This window comes from Dipodomys merriami, unplaced genomic scaffold (assembly GCF_024711535.1).
Source record: "Dipodomys merriami isolate MVZ:Mamm:240054 unplaced genomic scaffold, mDipMer1.0.p SCAF_25, whole genome shotgun sequence".
Classification (NCBI taxonomy): Eukaryota; Metazoa; Chordata; class Mammalia; order Rodentia; family Heteromyidae; genus Dipodomys; species Dipodomys merriami.
Window position 1 is genome coordinate 18227617 of NW_027203937.1, and position 21877 is coordinate 18249493.

A 21877-nucleotide genomic window follows, 5' to 3' on the forward strand; every position below is an offset into this window, starting at 1 on the left:
CATGTGGAATGTCTAGTTTATTGAAACTGCTGTTGGATTTCCCACCACAGAGCAGCTCAGAAGAGCTGAGGGCTGGGGAACTAAGCGGGGCACCCAGGGTAAAGGGGATTCAGCTGAGCAGCCAGAGCAGAGCCAGGGCCAGGCTGAGCAGGAAAGGCCAGGCTCCAGGATGCCCAGCCCCACTCATGGCCTGAGCATATAACCTTGCCACCTCCTCATTGGGGTTGCCCTGGGCTGGATCAAACCACATTTGGATGCATCGGCCACTCCCCCGGCTGTAGTTGCTCACTTTGTAAGAGTGACTCCAGATCTCTTCACACAGAGCAGCAGGTGTGGGGAAGTAGAAGTGGAAGGGGTGGCAGGCAGCTCCGATGGGGCACTGGTTATACCCTGTGTGAAGTATGGCAGACAGTAGTTTTTTGTTTTGTTTTGTTTTTTTTGTCGGTCGTGGGGCTTGAACTCTGGGCCTGAGTGCTGTCCCTCAGCTCTTCAGCTCAAGGCGAGCGCTCTACCACTTGAGCTACAGCGCCACTTCCGGTTTTCTGGTGGTTTATTGGAGATAAGAGTCTCACCGTCTTTCCTGCCCGGGCTGGCTTTGAACCGCGATCCTCAGATCTCAGCCGCCTGAGTAGCTAGGATTACAGGTGTGAGCCACCAGCGCCCGGCCAGACAGTAGTTTTAGCCATGAGCCTAGAACATTTTTTGTGTGTGTGCCAGCCTGGGGCTTGAACTTTGGGCTTGGGCACTGTCCCTGAACTCTTTTTTGCTCAAGGCTAGTACTCTACCACTTGAGCCATAGCACCACTTCTGGCTTTTTCTGTGATTAATTGGAGATAAGAGTCTCATGGATTTGTGGAGGGGAAGGGGAAAAACAAATCGTTTAAATAGGGATACAGGTGGACCCATTGCAACAATGAGATGTACAAGTCGTTATGTCGAACATGAACTTTACAACTTTGGTGCGAGGGTGGAGGGGAGGATTGGGTGGGGGGCGAGGGGAGGATGGGAAGGGATGGGAAGGGGAAACAAAGGAGGAGGCTACAATGCTTGATAGGAAATGTACTCATTATTTTGCTCATGTAATTGTAACCCCTCTGTACAGTACTTTCACAATTAAAAAAAAAAAAAAAGAGTCTCATGGAGAGGCTGGAAATGTGTGTGGCTTAGTGGTAGAGTACTTGTCTAGCATGCATGAAGCCCTGGGTTTGATTTCTCGTACCACATAAACAGAAAAAGCCAGAAGTGGCACTGTGGCTCAAGTGGTAGAGTGCTAGCCTTGAGCAAAAGCAGCTCAGGGACAGTGTCCAGGCTGAGTTCAAGCCCCAGGATTGGCAAAAAAATAAATAAATTTAAAACTCTCATGGTCTTTCCTATCTAGGCTGGCTTCAAACTGTGATCTTCAGATCTCAGCCTCCTGAGTAGCTATAGGATTACAATTGTGAGCCACCAGTGCTGGCTCTGAGCCTAGAATTGTCTATGCTTGTCCCTAGCCCTAAAAACTATATGCTTCTGCACCCCCACATCCACTGCCACCTCCAGATCCCTTCCCTCCATCCCTCACCTGAGGTCCAGTTCCAGCCCTTGTGCCAATTGCTCTTGCAGGTGAAGGAGGTCCGACAGTCCTCCCACCAGCGCTGACAGTCCTCTTTGCATAATGGCACATCCAGGAACCGCTCTTTGCGCCAGCTTTGGTTAACCTGTGAGGTTTATGATGAAGAACTCAGCTCACCACCTCAGCCTCAACAAAACCAATGCTAGAGGCATATCCCACAGCGATGTCTGGCAAGCTCAGTTCTTCTGCTAGTTCAGCGGAGCAGGGTACTCATACCTGCCGGATCCAGGGCCCCAAGTTAGGGGAGCACTCATAGAGGCAGGTGTCCTGGATGAAATGCCGTTTGCAGGAGGGTGTCATCTCGCCACAGTGGTTCCAGTTGAAACTATAAAGGTAGGACACGTCCTTATGTGCTTCCTGGCTGGTGTTGCTGGTGCAACAGGAATTCTTCTTCCAGGGACTGCACTGCATGGCGGGGAGAAAGACAGGACACTGAGTCCATGGCCAACAAAACCAGAATATTCCAAAAAGCCCCCTCCCTCCATCCCCCTCCTTTGGAATCTGATTCCCTACCAGTCAAAGGTATCCTGGGAAATACTTGCTATGAGGCTGCGTTGGGAAGGAGCCTCAGGCTGTGGGACCCCAACAGAATAGACTTTACAAAGTTTAGTATTTCACCCTCATGCTTGCTAGGCATCTATCGTGAGTCATATTCTCAGTCTCCCCCTTTTTTATATATATATTTTCAGACATGGGGCCTGAACTCAGGGCCTGGGGACTGTCCCTGAGCTTCTTTAGCTCAAGGCTAGCGCTCTACCACTTGAGCCACAGCACCACTTGTGACTTTTTCTGCTTCTACATGTGCCCAGGGCTTCATGCATGCTAGGCAAACACTCTACCTCCAAGCCATAGTCCCAACCACTTCCCCTTCTTTTTTGTCAGTTGTGGGGCTTGAACTCAAGAGCCTGAGTGCTATTCCTAAGCTTTTTTGCTCAATGCTAGTGCTCTAGCACTTTGAGCCATAGCTCCACTTTTTTTTTTTTTTTTTTGGTCATGGGGCTTGAACTCTGGGCCTAGGTCCTGTCCCTGCATTCTTCAGCTCAAGGCAACTGCTCTACCACTTGAGACACAGTGCCACTTGGTTTTCTGGTGGTTAATTAGAGATAAGAGTCTCATGGACTTTCCTGCCTACTCTGGCTTTGAACCACGATCCTCAGATCTCAGCCTCCTTAGTAGCTAGGATGACAGGCGTGAGCAACCGGTGCATGAGTTTCCACTTCCATTTTTTAAGGTGATTCATTGGAGATTAGAGTCTTATAGCCTTTCCTGCCCAAGCTGGCTTTGATCTATGATCCTCCACTCAGCCTCCTGAGTAGCTAGTATTACAGGCATGAGCCACCAGCACCCCACTCCCAGTCCAGTTTTTACTTTAGTTGTGTTTCACCTAATGTTGGCCTCATATCACAAACATCTACCTATGCCCCCGCATAGCTGGGATTACTTATGCACACCACCATGCCCAGTTTAGTCATTGAGATGGAGTCTAGCTTTTTCCTTGGGCTCATCAAACTGTGATCCTATGTCTACCTCTCAAGTGGCTGAGATGACAGGCATTCCCGCATCTTTATCAAGCTCCCCCATACTGTAACCCAAGTACTTTTCTAGGGATTGGAAACGTTGATACATGATCAATACTTATCACATGATAATTCTGAAGGAAAAAAAAAAGCAGAGGGAGGGAGAGGGAGAGAGAGGGAGGGAGACTTGCAGTATCATAGAATGACCAGTCTAAGCTTCCCTGAGGAGGTGACAAACTAAGTGTGGTTCTGACCAAAAAAAAAAAACAGAGCAAGAGCCTTCAAGGCCCTGAGTTCAAGTGCCTGTACCAGCACACAAAAATACATACTTTTGCCGGGCGCTGGTGGCTCACGCCTGTAATCCTAGCTACTCAGGAGGCTGAGATCTGAGGATCGCGGTTCAAAGCCAGCCCGGGCAGGAGAGACCTTGAGACTCCTATCTCCAATAAACCACCAGAAAACCGGAAGTGGCGCTGTAGCTCAAGTGGTAGAGCGCTCGCCTTGAGCTGAAGAGCTGAGGGACAGCGCTCAGGCCCAGAGTTCAAGCCCCACGACCGACAAAAAAAAAAAAAAAAAAAAATACATACTTTTATTAGTCAAGCACTGGTGACTCATGGCTGTAATCCTAGCTATTCAGGAGGTTGAGATCTGAGGCTCACAGTTTAAAGCCAGACTGGGCAGCAAAGTCCAGGAGACTCTTATCTCCAATTAACCACCAAAAAAGCTGTAAGTAGAGCTGTAGCTCAAGTGATAGAGCACTAGCTTGAACAAAGAAGCTCAGGGACAGTGCCTAGACCCTGGGCCTGAAACTTATAAAGCAAATAATTATTTTTTTATTTTTTTTAATTTTAATTTTTATTTTTTGTGAACATACTGTACAGAGGGGTTACAATTACATGGGCAAGATAATGAGTACATTTCTTATCAAGCATTGCAGCCTCCTCCTTTGTTTACCCTTCACATCTCTTCCCAGCCTCCCCCCCCGCCCCCCCCAGAAAATAATTATTATAAAGCAAAATGCAGTTTTAAAAAATAAAGACTGGATGGGCTGGGAAGGTGGCTCAGTGGTAGAGTGCTTGCCTTGCATGCATGAGGCCCTGAGTTCGATTCCTCAGCACCACATAAGCAAAAAGAAAAAAGCCGGAAGTGGCGTTGTGGCTCAATTGGTAGAGTGCTAGCCTTGAGCTGAAGAGCTGAGGGACAGCGCCCAGGCCCAGAGTTCAGGCCCCACAACTGAACCCCCCCCCAAAAAAAATTTTTTAATAAATAAAGACTGGCTGGGCTCTGGTGGCTCATGCCTGTAATCCTAGCTACTCAGGAGGCTTAGATCTGAGGATAATGGTTCAAAGCAAGCTAGACCAGGCAGGAAAAGTCCATGATATTCTCATCTCCTACTAAACACCAAAAGGCCGGAAATGGAGCTGTGACTGAAGTGGAAGAGTGCTAGCCTGTGTGAGAGCCCTAAAAGCCAAGCTGGCAGACATGAGAAAGAACTGGGAGTTTGGAAGGCCTTCTCCCAACATTCTCCATATACTGAAAGTTTCATGGAAAGGTCAATCAGTCCTAGCTTAACAGGAATTCAGATTTCTTTTTCTTTTCTTTTCTTTTTTTTCCAGTCCTGGGGCTTGAGCTCAGGGCCTAAGCACTGTCCCTAAGCTTCTTTTGCTCAAGATTAGCACTCTACCACTTGAAGCACAGCACGACTTCTGGGTTTTTCTGTGTGTGTGGTACTGAGGAATTGAACCCTGGGCTTCATATATGCTAGGCAATTACTCTACCACTAAGCCAGCCTGGGAATTCAGATTTCTATTCTAAACTGCAAGGGAGCCTGGGATAGAGTAAGGTTTATGCAAGGTTTATGCTGTACACCATTTAGTAATCATTCCCAAAATAAAGAAGTCGCCTACCACTTGTTTACAAAATATTGTCAACTGTTGATGTTTACCCCTTGCTTTCTGCACATACTTCCCTATAGAAAACCAACCTTGATGAATGAAACCTAGGGATCTGAAGCTGGGAGAAGGCTACAGGTCTCCTGGTACCCCAAACCTCAATTCCACAGTGCTGTCTCAATTACTGCCTTGGTTCCATTCGCAGCGGGTTAAGGGGATGTGGAGGTTTTCAACAGCCTTGAGCAAGAAAAACTAAGGGACAGTGACAAGACACACACACACACACACCACACAAAACACCTGGGGTCCTAACAAGTTCAAGACCCAGAGTACAAACCCCAGATCAGCAGCAATTTTAAGGGAGCCCCTCTAATGTGGCCCATCTTGGCCTTCAATTCCTGGATTCAAACAATCCTTCTTCCTTGACCTCCTGGGTGGTTGTTTTTTCCTTATAATTATTACATCATATTGATTTCTATTAAATATTTAGTTCAATTGAATATATTAAAGGGCTTGTAACAAAACTGTTACAAGAGAGACTTCTGGTCCAAACGTTTGCCAGATTCTTTTTTTTTTTTTTTTTTTTTTTTGTCGGTCGTGGGGCTTGAACTCTGGGCCTGGGCGCTGTCCCACAGCTCTTCAGCTCAAGGCGAGCACTCTACCACTTGAGCTACAGCGCCACTTCCGGTTTTCTGGTGGTTTATTGGAGATAGGAGTCTCACGGTCTCTCCTGCCCGGGCTGGCTTTGAACCGCGATCCTCAGATCTCAGCCTCCTGAGTAGCTAGGATTACAGGCGTGAGCCACCAGCGCCCAGCTCGTTTGCCAGATTCTTGAGTCCAAGTGTTTGGCAGCTAGTCTTGGGCGGCAGGAGGGGGACCACCTTGCCCAGGCTGGGCCTTGTGGGTAGAAAGGTCCCACTGTGTGCAGTGTCCATTTTCCTCTTGGATCCTTGGAGCTGTTGTTCCCCAATTGAAAAACCCCCAAATCCAAATCCAACCCACCCCCAAGGATGGTTCTTAAAGTCTGTTTCTACGCTCCTCTGTGCCAGCTTCCTTATTTTTGCTTCGAGGAAAATCAACAAGTACCCAAGAAGGAGCTGTAGCCATTACAATAGACACCATGGGAGTGAGACTATAGCACACATTTGAGCAAACCAAAGGTGTACCCAAACAGAGTGGGGCTAGACACTCCCATCTGCTGACCTCATCTTCCTGAGTCAGGCAATCATCACCCCCAGACCTACCTGACCATGCAAGTTGTCTTCAGGGCCTGGCTTTTCCTTGTGGTGTTTGGCGTCGATACAGACAGAGAGAGGATGAGGCTTGCCTGGAGGAGTTGTGGGAAGGGCTGCACATAAGGCCCCGTATACCAGCAGGAGCAGCAGCTGTGTGCTCATGTGCCTGGCCATGTCTGTACGCGAAGGAAGAGCTTTGGTCACTCTCAAAGAATTAAAGGTGGAACCCGGGCTCAGCTCCAGGAGGCGGAGCCTCGGCTGGTACATCACGTGCTTCCACCTTCCGGGCAGTCTCCCCAGACCCAGTGAGAGACCCATCAGACACCGCGTGCAACCACTCAAATCCCAAGCTGACTTTTCAGGGTCAAGAGATACAACTCAAAGTCAAGATTTGTTAAGTAGTGCTACACAACTTAATCTCAGCACTTGGAAATTGGAGGCGGGAAAACTTGAGTTTTTGAGACAAGATCGGCAATCCAGACTGGCCTTTAATAGTAGAGCCAGACACAGCTCAAACCTGTAATCCTAGCAATTCAGGAGACTGGCTGAGATCTGAAGATCACAATTTAGAGCCTGGTGAGGGAAGGCTAAGAGACGCTTATCTCCAACAGACTATTCAGAATAAGCCGAAAGTGGCAATATGGCTCAAGTTGTAGAGCACTAGCTTTGTGCAAAATAAACTTAGGGAGAATGGGAAGGTGGCTCAGTGGTAGAGTGCTTGCCTTGCATGCATGAGGCCCTGGGTTCGATTCCTCAGCACTACATAAGCAAAAAAAGCCAGAAATGGCGCTGTGGCTCAAGTGGTAGAGCACTAGCCTTGAGCTGAAGAGCTGAGGGACAGCGCCCAGGCCCAGAGTTCAGGCCCCACGACGTCTGTATGGACCTGGGACAATCCTTCATACTCCATCTTTAGATACATAAAATGATTGGGCCAAGAGGGGAGAGCCAAGTCCTTTAGCTGAAGCCAAGCAAACAGCCAAACTTGGAGCCCTGAGTTCAAACCCTAGTACCAAAAAAAAAAAAAAAAATTAAGGGATTGGATGGCTCAGGTAAAAGAGAGCTACCCAATGAGCAGATGCATCAGATACCTAACTTGCATCCTGGTCACAAACAAAATAAATAAGATTTTTAGCCACAGCTGGGCACACAAAAGTGGCTCAAGGATATAATAATCAAGAGGATGATTTTATATATATATATATATATATATATATTATGATATATTATATATTGGGAATCGAGGTTGAAAACTAGCCCAGGCAGACAGATTGGCAAGACTTCTCACCAATATACCAGCAAATAGCCAGAAATAGAGGCATTAGCTCAAGTGGTAGAGTGCCAGGCTTTAGAGGAAAAAAGTCAAGTGCATAAGGCCCTAAGTTGAACCCTTAGATTTTTCTTTTTCTTTTCTTTCTTTTTTTTTTTTTTTTTGCCAGTCATGGGGCCTGAACTCTGGGCCTGGGCGCTGTCCCTCAGCTCTTCAGCTCAAGGCTAGCACTCTACTACTGGAGCCACAGTGCCACTTCCGGCTTTTTCTGCTTATGTAGTGCTGAGGAATCGAACCCAGGGCCTCATACATGCAAGGCAAGTACTCTACCACTGAGCCACCTCCCCAGCCCAAACCCTTAGACTTTTTGGTGGGGGAGGGGGTCCCAAATGGCATCGTAAACATTTATAGAAGTAAGGCATTGGTAGCTCATGCCAGTTAGAGGCTGAGATGTGAGGATCACAGTTCAAAGCCAGCCAAGTCCATAAAGTTTGTATGACTCTTATCTCCAATAAACTACCAAAAAAGCCAAAAGTGGAGCTGTGGCTCCCATGCTCTGAGCAAAAGGAAGCTCAGTGATAGTGCCTAGCCCCTGAGTTCAAGCCCCAGGACCAGCATCTCAAGTTTACAGAAATGCCTTACCTTAAGCTGAATGTCTACAGAGATTTGATGACTGAGAGTCACTGCTGTCTGAGCTTTTCTCACTCTTGGGTTTAAGAAATCTTCCTTATGTAGCTGGGATTATAGTCAAGATGTAATTTGGTTGGTGTTGCTAATCAACAGTCTGGGCACTTGTGAGAATTTAGGCAAAACAGGAACTAGGAAAGTTTATTAGCAAATAAATACAACAGAGAAGGAGATTACAACTTTAAACTCATCTTTGGCTATCTTCTGTCTCTCAAGTAGCAGACTTTGGCCTTAGGTTAAATAAGGATTAGAGGCATGTGATTAGAAGTTCAACATAGTTAAAATAGTCCAAAAGTTTCTCACTAGTTCAGGTTAAGAGGTGGCTCAGAGAGGGGGGGTCTGAATCTATTGGTTCAGGGTGGGCCAGGTGGGATCTGGTTATAAGAGTCATTGATGCTAGGCCCTATCACTGAGCTTCTTCCAGCTGGTCACTTAAGCTAGTCCAGTTGGCCCCTCCCCTGTGACCTGGGGATGTCACAGACAGCTTGGTCAATCCTGGGGCCTCCATATCAGAGTCTCCATATCAGAGCTGGCTTCCCTTAGTCACAAGAATGTCAAGAGGTCTTCTGGGACCTCATGCAATGCTCCAAATTCATTTCCCACAAGTCCTGTCATGTCTGTTTTCAAACCCATTTTCTACATGCTAATCAATAAAGTAAATGTACCCTCGTGTCCCCCATTTCCCCAGAAACCTGGGTGTCCTGACAGAGCTCTTGCCAAGGCCTGAGCTGGGGGTGTGATCTCTAAACAGCATCACTTAAGCTTGGAATTGAATTCTTACTCAGTTCTCTTTTCTGCTCCACTGCTCTTCTATTTATTGAAGCGTTTCTCCATTCATTCTTTCATTCAACAATCAATCATTCATTCCAGAACCCAATCCTGTCTCCTCTCACCCACTCATTAATTTTCAGGGTGGGGCACGGAAATCTGTACTCTTGAAACACTAAATATGGCTCAGTTCTGGTTAGGGGCAGGGAGGTGAACCACAGAGCCTAGATGCTGAAGGCATAGGTTTGGCCTGTGATTACAGCTGCCTCAGATCCTGGGGGAAATAGGCACAAACTGTCTTCAGGCTGTTTGTCTAAGAATTAAGTATAGGAAAGAAAACACCACCAAATAAATAGCCTTCCAGGCTCTAAATTCCAAGTCTCACCTTCAGTTCTTGATTTAGCCATAACATTTCCTACCAACCATCACAGCCTACCCCCACCCCCACTCTACCCAGTCTAAGGGCCAAAGTAGGAGAGCTCAGAACTCAATGCTGAACCGAAGGGCAGGTGCCCTATAGGTTCTGGTTCAGCGATGGACACTAACTTGTTTAGCTTTGCTCTAATCTGGGCCTCAGTCTCCACCTCTGGATTCCCTGGTGGTCAGCAAGCAGAGGTCACTCTCTGTTCAGGCACATTCTCTAGTAGGAATTTTAAGTACTATCGTGTGGCCTCTGATGGGGGGGCGGGGGCAAGTTGCATACCTGGGACAGGAGGCGGCTCTCAGACTGGCTCTGGCTTCTGATCTCTTGTACGCTCTCCTTTGGAGCTTTAGTGTAACAGACAGTGAGATTTAGTGGCCTAGGAGACGGGCAGTGGGAATGGAGCCCAGGAATGAGGCCTGAGATTGGGCAAAGGCCACTCAGCTATTAATTATTGCAGGCCTGGAAAGGGTAGATTAATACAAGCTTGGGCTAGGGGTAAAACTTAGCAGCAGAGTGCATGTTTGACCGATGTAAGGCCCTTGATTCCATTAATAGCACTGAAATTAAAAAAATAAAAAAGCCAAGTGTGGCTTATACTTGTTACAGGAGCTACTTACCTATAATCCTAACTCCCTGATAAATAGAGATAGCTAGGATCTAAGTTTGCATCAAGCCAGGGAAAAATATCAACCCTCTCTGCTCCTATCTCAAGCAATAAAAAGCTGGGTGCAGTGACACCTGCTTTGTCATCCCAGCTGTGTAGGAGCATAAATAAGAAGACTGCAGTCCAGACAACTCCAGACATAATTACAAGATTTTTTTTTTTTTGGTCGGTAGTGGGGCCTGAACTCTGGGCTGGGCACTGTCCCTCAGCTCTTCAGCTCAAGGCTAGCGCTCTACCACTTGAGCCACAGGGCCACTTCTGACTTTTTCTGCTTATGTGGTACTGAGGAATCGAACCCAGGGCCTCATGCATGCAAGGCAAGCACTCTACCACTGAGCCAACTTCCCAGCCCAATTACAAAATCTTAATGGGAAAAAATAACAAAAGCAGGGCTGGGAATGTGGCTTAATGGTATAGTGTTTGCCTAGCATGCATGAAGCTCTGGATTCGATTCCTCAGTACCACATAAACAGAAAAAGCGAGAAGTGGCACTGTGGCTCAAGTGGTAGAGTACTAGCCTTGAGCAAAAGAAGCTCAGGGGCTGGGCACTGGTGGCTCACGCCTGTAATCCTAGCTACTCAGGAGGCTGAAATCTGAGGATCAAGGATCAAAGTCAGCCTGGACAAGAATGTCCAGGAGACTCTAATCTCTAATGAACCAGTAGAAAACTAGAAGTGGCTCTGTGGCTCCAGTGATAGAGTGCTGGCCTTGAGCTGAAGAGCTGAGGGACAGCATCCAGGCCCAGAGTTCAAACCCTATGACCAACAACAACAACAAAAAAAAAGCAGCAGCAGCTCAGGGACAATGCTCAAGCCCTAAGTTCAAGCCCCAGGACTGCAAGGAAAAAAAAAACTTGCAGCTTAATCTGCTGAGATCCTTCAGGACAATCTAGTCCATTTCCACCATCTCTCTTCTGCCACAAAGATGAGAGGGAGACTCAGGGAACCAAAGTCATCCCAATGTCAGGGTCAGTGCTGGGGAATAAGGAGCCCCTATGTCCCCAACTTGTAGGTCCCCCACCCTCTAACTTCTCCAGCCCACATGTCACCCATATCCAGCTAGACATTTGAATCTGTTTGTTTTGGCAATACTGGGCTTTGAACTCACGGTTTTGCACTACTCGACAGGCACTCTACCCCTTCATGCCCTCCAGCCCTTTTTGTTTTAGCTATTTGTCAGTGGGGTCTCCTATTTATGCCTAGACCTGCCTGGATTCCACCCCTCATCCCCCTTCTCCTATGTATCCTCCCAAGTATGTGGGATGGCAGGTACATGCCACTATACCTACCGTGTGTGTGTGTGTGTGTGTGTGTGTGTGTGAGTGTGTGTGTGTGTGTGTGTGTGTGTGTGTGTGTGTGTGTGTTGGTACTGTGGCTTGAATTCATGGTCTCCCATTCTTCCCTAAGCTTCCCTTGCCTCTAGGCTAGTGCTCTACCACATCTACCATTTCTGGATTTTTGCTGGTTAATTGAAGTTAAGAGGCTCTTGGATCTCAAAAACTATGAAAGTTCTGAGAGAGAGAGAGAGACAGAGACAGAGAGACAGAGAGAGACAGAGACAGAGAGACAGAGAGAGACAGAGACAGAGAGACAGAGAGAGTCAGAGAGACAGAGACAGAGAGACAGAAAGTAGGAGAGGGCTGGGAATATGGCCCAGTGGTAGAGTGCTTGTGTAGCATACATGAAGCCCTGGTTTGATTCCTCAGTTCTACAAAAGCAGAAAAAGCCAGAAGTGGCACTGTGCTCAAGTGGTAGAGCACTAGCTTGAGCTGAAGGGCTCAGGGATAGCACCCAGGCCCAGAGTTCAAGCCTACGACCAAAAAAAGACGCCTGCACAACCACTTTCATTGCTGTACTATTCCTAATAGCCAAGATAGGGAAACAGCCCAGATCCACTAGATGTGTGGATCCAAAAGATATAGTTCCTAAACACAGTGGAAATTTACACAGCCATTAGGATAAAATAATGTCACTTGCAGGGAAATAGTAGAACTAGAACAAATCATGTTAAGTGAGATAAACCAAACTTAGAGAGAAAAATGGCACATGTTCTCTCTGATATACAGAAATTAGATCTAAAATACACTGGGATACAATAAATTACACAGGACTCTAGATACTTACACACAGTGAGACCAAAAGAGTAGTTAGGATTACAGGCCTGAGCCACCAATACCCGGCAAGAGGACATTCTGAAGAGAAACACAAAGATAGCAGGGCTCTACCTATAGGGCTCACACCTATAATCCTAGCTACTCAGGTGGCTGAGATCTGTGGATCACAGTTCAAAGCCAGCCCAGGCAAGGTAAGTCCATGAGACTCTTATCTCCAATAAACCACCAGAAAACCAGAAGTGGCGCTATGGTTCAAGTGGTAGAGCACTAGACTTGAGCTGAAGAGCTTAGAGATAGTGCCCAAGCCCAGAGTTTAAGCCCTACAACTGACTAAAAAAAAAAAAAAAAAGCACAAAGGCACAATCCTAAGTGCCTCTTCATATTTATATAAAATAATATACAGGGGCTGGGAAGGCGGCTCAGTGGTAGAGCGCTTGCCTTGCATGCATGAGGCCCTGTATTCGATTCCTCAGCACCACATAAGCAAAATGAAGAAAGCCGGGAGTGGCGCTGTGGCTCAAGTGGTAGAGCGCTAGCCTTGGGCTGAAGAGCTAAGGGACAGCGCCCAGGCCCAGAGTTCAGGCCCCATGACCGGACCCCCCCCCCAAAAAAAAAAAAATATACACACACACACATACATACATACAAAAATGAACTCAAGATATGAAAACAAGAGATCTCTTTTTTTTCTTTCTCTCTTTTTTAAAGTTTTTAGTTTTTGATATTTCTGTCTTCTTTTGTTTGTTTGTTTGTTTGTTGGTCATGACTCCACACTTGAGCCACTGCGCCACTTCCAGTTTTCTAGTGGTTTATTGGAGATAAGAATCTCACGGACTTTTCTGCCCAGGCTGGTTTTGAACCATGATCCTCAGATCTCAGCCTCCTGAGTAGCTAGGATTATAGGTGTGAGCCACCAGCACCCGGCTTTGTTTGTGTTTTGTCAGTAGTGGGGCTTGAACTCTGGGCCTGGGCACTGTCTCTGAGCTCTTCAGCTCAAGGTTAGCACTCTACTATTTGAGCCACAGCACCACTTCCAGTTTTCTGGTGATTAATTAGAGATAAGAGTCTCATGAACTTTCCTGCCTGGACTGGCTTTGAATCACGATCCTCAGATCCTGAGTAGCTACAACTATAGGCATGAGCCACTGGAGCCCGGCTGAGTCTGTCTTCTTTACCTTATGTATAGTGTATTCAAGTGTGTGTATATATATATGTGTGTGTGTGTGTGTGTGTGTGTGTGTATATATATATATATATATATATCTTTGGGTTGGTTGGCGGGGAGGGTACGGAATTCAAGGTAATAAGGGTGAAAAAGTACAGTAGTGGAGCTCACTGGACACTGATGACATTGAAGTATTCAACTATACACATGGGTGGAGACAGGAAGAAGGGATTAGAAGAGAATGAGGGAACAGAAGACATTGTAGGAAAAGAAATGTACTCATTACCTGGCTAATGTAATTGTAATCCCTCTGTGCATCACCTCTATAATAACAATAAAGTAAATCAATTTAAAAAAAGAATCTCCTGGATTTTTTTTCCTGTCTCTGGCTTTGAACCTCTCCAGATCTTAGCCTCCTGAGTAGCTGGGATTATGATTGTGAGCCACCAGCACCCGGCTTTGTACCCAGCTTTTTATTGGTTGTGATGGGGTCTAACAAACTCTTTTGCCCTTGCTGGCCTAGAACCATGATCTTTCATAATCTCTGCTTTCTGAATAGCTAGAATTACAAACATGTTACCACCTCATCTGGCCCTGTTTAAATGTTTTTCTGTGTGTCCATGCCAGTCCTTGGGTTTGAATTCAGAACTTAGACATTGTCCTTGAGCTTTGTTTTGCTCAAGCTAGAACTCTAACACTAGAGCCAGAACTCTACTTCCAGCTTTTTGGTGATTAATTGAAGATAAGGGTCTCAAGAATTTTCCTGCTCAGACAGGCTTTGAACCACGATCCTCAGATCTCAGTCTCCTAAATAGCTAGGATTATATGCATGAGCCACTGACACCTGGTTATTTTAATGGGGTTTTTTTGTGTGTTTTTTTTTTGAGGTAGAGTCTCTATAACTCAAAGTTGGGCTTGACCTCTCAGACCTCCTGCTTCAGCTTCCCACATACACACATTAAATGCTGAGATTATAGATGTATACTGTGTACATCTGTAATTATCACAATTGTTACCATACTTGGCTTGAATATTTTGGCTAGAGCCTCAGTTGTTAGAAATGCCCAACCTTCCCTCCCTTCTTCCACTTACTTCCCACTTGGGTATCCTAGGTTAATTTAGACTCCTTTCACATCTCCACCCTGGGCTAAGACACAAGGCATCCCCTCTCCCCCGCAACACACACAGTGGCACCACTAGTGAGAAAAAGGAACAAGGAGCAGATTTTAGCAAAAGAAAATGAAAAGCTATATTTCCAGGTGCCTTGAGGCTGGGGGATGTGGGAGTCGGCCCTCTATGTACCTCAGTAGAGGTTTAGGGAAGACACAGTCCTAATCCCTGGTGAATGCCTTAGGTTTGGACCAGAGGAGGAAGAAGTGGTAGGGAATCAGAGAAGGTAGTTAAATTTTTGGAAGAAAATCTGCAAAGGAAGAAGACCCTTCAGGGCCTACAAAGAGAGCAACTGCAAGGACCTGGGTCCTAACTTGCTTCCCTGTCTATTACCTCAGCAGTGAGCTTTAATCTTCTGACACCCTGGGAACAGTATGTCCTCTGCACACCTCAACAGGTAGAGGGCCTCTGGAATCTCAGACCTCTGTCCTTGTTTTTAATCAGCTTGTGGAAGAAGGAAGGTTGGCCAGCTCCCTAGCAGTGCCGGAACATGGGGGCCTCTTTAAATGAGATCTGCCCTGTCCTCCTCTGCCCCTACCCTGGGGGCTGATCATTAACTGGCCTGTATGGCTACTCCTCTGGAGGAATGAGATTTGTCCCCTGGGGCCAGGCCTCTGAACCTGAGAGCCCATCAGTAAAAGTAACCAGCACAACTTTCTGTCCTAAAGAGAACCCCAGCCCCTTGTGAATTCTCACTACCTGCTCTGAATGAGAAGGTGGTGAATGAGGAGGTAGTGGTGAAAGGCTCCCCCCACCCCTCTGCGCCTCACCTCCCAATGCTAGGATCATCTGACCATCCAGAAGAGATCAGGCATCCTCCCTAGACTCCTCGCAGACTGATCCAGGCCTGGAAACTTACTGTCAGCAAATTGCATCTTTGCAACCTTGCAACACAGCTCAAAGCTGCCCTGTGACCAGACAGCACTAACAGGAAGGTATAAAGTGTAAGACTCTAGGGTGAGACTCAGCTACTAATGGGGAGCCAGGGAGAGGGGCAGTATGGAAGGAAGAGAAGCCTGAGCTTTTCGTGAGTGCCAGCCCCACATACCAGCCATTCATATTGCCACTGGCTGCACAGCAGTGGAAATGTCACACGGAAGTCTGACTCTTAAGTCTGACTTCCTTCAGCTGCACAAAAGATCTTAGACAGGTGCCCCTAGGGCAGCAGCCTAAAGATTACAGATCCAGTTTGTTTGTTTGTTTTTTGTCTCATTTCCTGCCCCAACTCCACGTAACCTCTACCTCAGCCATCTAGGAATTCTGTTTGAGTTTCTCATCTAAGTGTCAATGCTTCCCAGGACTATCTGTCCCTATTAGACTTTGTAAAGGTCTCCAACATCATTCTGTTGGCTAACAGGGCTCACTGGAGACCTGTATATGTGCTTGGGATGAAGGCCTTGTGCACCTTCACTACCCGAGCATTCCTCCAGGTTTACCCTAACCTGGCTCCAGGGATCTGTCACAAAATAATTTCACTAGGGTCTTGCTTTCAGGTGTGAACTTTTTTTTTTCACATTCTAATTTGTTTTAATTTGTTTTAAAGTCACAAACACCTTTTAGTCTTCACAATGATAGTCATCATTATCTTTGTGCATGTGTGTGTGTGTGTGTGTGAGAGAGAGAGAGAGAGAGAGAGTTATAAAGCTTGAACTCTGGGTCTGGATGCTGTCTCTTAGCTCTTCAGCTCAAGGCGAACCCAGAATTCAAGCCCCATAACCAAAAGCAAAAAAAAAAAAAAGTATCAGAATATGGTTGCCAAACAATACCTGTAGCAGATTCATATACCTCACGTTTGCCATATCTCTTGATTTTTACCCAGAGCCCTCATGGACTGGTTGACCTGACTGGCCAGGGTTTATGGACATACTATAGGGTTTGCACAATGACAGATTTACCTAATGACTCATTTCTCAAACTGTCCTCTTTGTGAAGTGTGATCTTAGTGAATGAAATCCCTTCAACTGGAAGACTTTTTAGATGTGTTGGGAGGGGGGGAGAAATATTAGACAAAAATAACTCAGGCTTCCAGTTTGTGACCTGGCAAGTAAGTGTTGGAGCAATTTTCTGAGATAGAGAAGCTGGGATATACAGCCCAGTGCTGCAGCTACTGTAGAAAATCAGAGCATCTGGCACCTGGGTGAGCATAGCTGGAGGTCATGCTAGTTCCTGCCTCCAATCTTCCTTCCTATGTTTACTTGGTTCCCTCCTCATTTCTTTGGAAACTTGTTTATGTCTTATCTCATGACTTTTCCTGGACACCCTCTCTCTGACATTGTGTCCATCCTCACCTCTGCCCCTCTTTTCCTTCCCTGGCTTGATTCTTCCTATCACATTTGGCAACACCTGCCATGACTGCGTGTTTATGTGATTGCCTTGCTTTCTCTACCCACCACAAGTCAAGTATCAAACAGCATTTCATTTGGTAATCCTGAGTGCTTAGAATAGTGCCTGGCACATAGAGAATGTTGGTAAATATTAGCTGAATGATTAAAGTGACAACCAAGTAAAAGGTGAGGTGTAGTATGGCCTGAGAGTCTTGTACCAGGCCTGGATATAGAAAATAGCTGTCTTATTTATCAACCTTACCCAGTTCCTTCTTATACTCAATCACTTCTGCTCATACCAGCCAGAATGAGTGTTAAAACTATCATAAGCCAGGCGTCGGTGGCTTATGCCTGTAATCCTAGCTACTCAGGAGGCTGAGATCTAAGGATCGAGGTTCAAAGCCAGCCCAGGCAGGAAAGTCCATGAAACTCTTATCTCCAATAAGCCACCAGAAAACAGGAAGTGGCACTGTAGCTCAAGTGGTAGAGTGCTATCCTTGAGCTGAAGAGCTGAGGGACAGTGGCCAGGCCCAGAGTTCAAGCCCCACGACTGACAAAAAAAAAAAATCATTTGAATTGTGTTATCCCCCAGAATAAGGGGCTGGGAAGATGGCTCAGTGGTAGAGTGCTTGCCTTGCATGCATGAGGCCCTGGGTTCGATTCCTCAGCACCACATAAGCAAAAAGAAAAAAAGCCGGAAGTGGCACTGTGGCTCAAGCGGTAGAGTGCTATCCTTGAGCTGAAGAGCTGAGGGACAGTGCTCAGGCCCAGAGTTCAAGCCCCACGACCACCAACAACAACAACAAAATCATTTGAATTGTGTTATGCCCCAGCATAAAATTCAAAGTTTTTTTTTTTTTTTTTTTTTTTTTGGTCCAGTCGTGGGGCCTGAGCGCTGTCCCTCAGCTCTTCAGCTCAAGGCTAGCACTCTATCACTTGAACCACAGCATCACTTCCAGCTTTTTTCTGTTTGCTTATGTGGTGCTGAGGAATCAAATCCAGGGCCTCATACATGCAAGGCAAGCACTCTACCACTGAGCCACCTTCCCAGCCCTCAAAGGTTTTTTGAAATCCCTTACAATGAGGGATTCAGAACTAGTCTTGGGTTCAGAACTAGAACTTGGGCTGGGAAAGTGACTTAGTAGTAGAGTCTTTGTCTAGCATGAATGAAGCCCTGGATTCAATTCCTCAGTACCACATCAATAGAAAAAGCCAGAAGTGATGCTGTGGTTCAAGTGGTAGAGTGTTCACCTTGAACAAAAGAAGCTCAGGGACAGTGCTCAGGCCCAAGCATTAGAGGAAGAGGAGGAGGAGGAAGAAGAGAAGGAAGAGGAGGAAGAAGAGAAGGAAGAGGAGGAGGAAGAGGAGGAGGAGGAGGAGGAGGAGGAGGAGGAGGAGGAGGAGGAGGAGGAGGAGGAGGAGGAGGAGGAGGAGGAGGAGGAGGAGGAGAAAAGAAAAGAAAAGAAATAGTCACTGTCATTGGAGTGAATGCACATTGAGAGAACAATTTGGGCTAGAGGCATGGCTCAGGTAGCAGAGTATAAGTAAGTAGATTGAGTGTGATATTGAGTCTAAGCCCAAGTTCTAAAGAAAAAAAAAGAGAAATTTGATTATGTCACTAACGATTAATAACTTATGTATCCTTATACCCAGCAATTCCATACCACCCAGATACTTTCTTTTCCTTTAACATTGTTTTATAGCACTTCTTCAATTTTAAAAACAGTGAGGGCTGGGAAGGTGGCTCAGTGGTAAAGTGCTTGCCTGAGGCCCTGGGTTCTATTCCTTAGCACCACATAAGCAGAAAAATCTGGAAGTGGCATTGTGGCTCAAGTGTAGAGTGCTAGCCTTGAGCTGAAGAGTTCAGGAGCAGCGCCCGGGCTCAGAGTTCAGGCCCCACAACAAACAAATAAATAAATAAACAAAAAATGGTGGAAAGTTGGGTACCCAGGGGTTCATGGCTATAATCCTAGCTACTCAGGAGGCTGAGATCTGAGGATGGAGATTTGAAGCCAGTCCAAGACAAATCCAAGAGAGTCTGATCTCCAATGAATCACCAAAATGCTGGAGGTAGAGATGTGGCTCAAGTGGTAGAAGGCCAGTATTGAGCAAAAGAGCTAAGTAATCTGAAGGTATAACTTCTCTGAACATTGAAAATACTATTTGTCAGCCAGGTGCTGGTATCTCATGCCTGCAATTCTAACTACTCAGGAAGTTGAGATCTGAGGACTGTGGTTCAAAGCCAGCCTGGGTAGGAATGTCCGTGAGATTCTTATTTCCAATTAAATACCAGAAAACTGGAAACAGAGCTGTGGCTCCAATAAGTAGAGTTCTACCCTTGAGCACAAAAGCTCAGGGACAGGGCTGGGAATGTGGCTTAGTGGTAGAGGGCTTGACTAGCATGCATGAAGCCCCAGGTTTAATTCCTTAGTACCACATAAACAGAAAAAGCTGGAAGTGGCTTAAGTGGTAGAGTGCTAGGCTTGAGCAAAAGAAGCTCTGGGACAGTGTCCAGGCCCTAAGTTCAAGCACCAGGACTGGCAAAGAAAAAGAAAAGAAAGAACAGGTACCAGTGGCTCACACTTAAAATCCTAGCTACTCAGGAGGCTGAGATCTGAGGATCATGGTTCAAAACCAGACTGGGCAGGAAAGTCTGTGACACTCTTATCTCCAATTAACTACCAGAAAACCGGAAGTGGTGCTGTAGCTCAAGTGGTAGAGGACTTGTCTTCAGCTGAAGAGCTCAGGGACAGCTCCCAGGCCTAGAGTTCAAGCCCCACAACCAACAACAAACAACAACAACAACAACAAAAAAGAAATTAAGAGGGCTAGGAAGGTGGCTCAGTGGTAGAGCGCTTGCCTTGCATGCCTGAGGCCCTGGGTTTGATTCCTCAGCACCACATAAGCAAAAAGAAAAATACCGGAAGTGGCGCTGTGGCTCAAGTGGTAGAGTGCTAGCCTTGAGCTGAAGAGCTGAGGGACAGTGCCCAGGCCCAGAGTTCAGGCCCCACTACTGGACCAAAAAAAAAAAAGAAATTAAGAATTTTTTTGGGGGTCCGGTCAAGCTCAAGCCTTGGATTAAATGCTCAGCAGTATAAATAAAAAGAACACAATGAAGTGGTGCTGTGGCTCAAGCGGTAGAGTGCTCACCTTGAGCTGAAGAGCACAGGGACAGCGCCCAAGCCCAGAGTTCAAGCCCCACAACCGACAAAAATATTTTAAAAATATTTAAAAATAAAAAATAAAAAGAACACATTTTGGGGCGGGGGAGGGGGAGGGGGGAGGTTGGTTGTGGGATCTGAACTTGGGGCCTGGGCACGGTCCCTGAGTTCTTTTTGTTCAAGACTAGTGCCCTACCACTTGAGCTATAGCACCACTTCTAATTTTCTGGTGGTTTATTGGAGATAAAAGTCTCATGGACTTTCCTGCCTGGGCTGGCTTTGAACCATGATCCTCAGATCTCAGCCTCCTAAGTAGCTAGAATTACAGGCGTGAGCCACCCAGCACTGGCTAAAACATTTTTTAAATATAATTTTATTGTGATCATTAAGGTGTAATACAGAGTGGTCAATTCTTGAGCTGAGGCAGCCTGTCTGGCAGCACCCAGGAAATGGAAAAGAAGGGTGGGACCCTGGGAAGCTGCTTAGTGCACAGCGGAGCCCAAGGCTGTAACTATCTGGCAAGATTATGAGATTGTGTGAGCTGAAGGTCAGGCTGGCAAGAACCACCCCTCCCTGGTTTCCTCCCCACATTCCTGCCCCTACGTGAGTTCTACAGAGCAGCAAGTGCAAGGGGACCAGGCTGGGGGGCACTATTACTTTCCTGAAGTGCAATCTGAGGCTCGGTGACAGAGAGACAGTATTGGTGCCTACAGCCTAAAATCTAGGACCTGTGAATGAACTTTACATAGCAAAAGAGATTTAGCTGCTCTAGGAAGATATGAATCTTGAGATAGAAAGATTACCCAGAATTGTCTTGAAAGGCTGGCTGTGATCCTAAGAATCCTTAGAAGAGAACTAAGAGGAAAGGAAGTAGCCAGAGGTGCCAGGGAGGAACCATAAGGTTAGAGTGTTGTAAAGAAGGTGCTTCTCAGGAGATGGGGACAAACAAGTCGTTTAAGGATTCAGGTGGACCTGTTGCAACAATGAGAAGTACAAAACGTCATGTCAAAACCAGCTTTACAATGTCGGTGTGGGGGGGGGGGAGGGGGGTATGATTGGGTAGGGGGGAGGGGGGAGGCTGGGAAGGGAGGTGAAGGGTAAACAAAGGAGGAGGCTGCAATGCTTGGTAAGAAATGTATGCATTATCCTGCCCATGTAATTGTAACCCCTCTGTACAGTATGTTCTCAAATAAAATTAAATTAAATTAAAAAAAAAAAAAAAAAGAAAGTGCTTCTCTGAGCATGAGGGAAGAGCTGGCCTGGTAAAGAAGAGACAACAGTTGAGTGCCCGTGGCTCATGCCTGTAATCCTAGCTACTCAGCTGAGATCTGAGGATCTGGGTTCAAAGCCAGCCAGGGCAGGAAAGTCCATGAGACTCTTATCTCCAATAAATCACCCGAAAACCAGAAATGGTGCTGTGGCTCAAGTGGTAGAACTGAAGAGCTGAGGGACAGCGCCCAGACTCAGAGTTCAAAACCCCATGACTGACGAAGAAGAAGAAGAAGAAGAAGAAGAAGAAGAAGAAGAAGAAGAAGAAGAAGAAGAAGAAGAAGAAGAAGAAGAAGAAGAAGAAGAAGAAGAAGAAGAAGAAGAAGAAGAGGAGGAGAAGGAGGGAAGAAGAGGAAAAGGAGGAGGAGGAGGGGGAGGAGGGGGAGGAGGAGGATTCTGGGCAAATGGCATTATTCCAAAGTCCTGGGGCTGAAAACTTTTATTATTTATTTATTTATCTATCTTACTTATTTATTTATGCTGGTCCTTAGGCTTGAACTCAGGGCCTGCTAGTACCCTACAGTTTGAGCCACAGCTCCACTAGGTTTTTTCTTTTTTGGGAGGGTTTTTGGTGTTTAATTGCAGATAAGAGTACCATGAACTTTCCTG

At 46.4% G+C, this 21877-nt stretch overlaps 1 protein-coding gene across 4 annotated transcripts; it reads right to left on the bottom strand.

The window, feature by feature from the left end:
- Positions 1–2: 2 nt before the first annotated feature.
- On the bottom strand, positions 3–15361 carry LOC138836436 (folate receptor alpha-like). 4 transcript variants are annotated; one of them, XM_070035095.1, is made up of 5 exons: positions 15285–15361; positions 6266–6432; positions 1829–2017; positions 1562–1697; positions 3–390 (listed from the first exon to the last, which is right to left on the bottom strand). In XM_070035095.1, the coding sequence occupies exons 1-5, from the start codon at positions 15301–15303 to the stop codon at positions 110–112; spliced, it is 792 nt and encodes a 263-aa protein (XP_069891196.1). In that variant the 5' UTR covers positions 15304–15361; the 3' UTR covers positions 3–109. The 4 variants fall into 4 exon arrangements, with proteins under 4 accessions (XP_069891196.1, XP_069891199.1, XP_069891197.1 ...); XM_070035098.1 differs by lacking the exon at positions 15285–15361 and adding an exon at positions 14848–14952; XM_070035096.1 differs by lacking the exon at positions 15285–15361 and adding an exon at positions 9682–9769.
- Positions 15362–21877: the final 6516 nt, after the last annotated feature.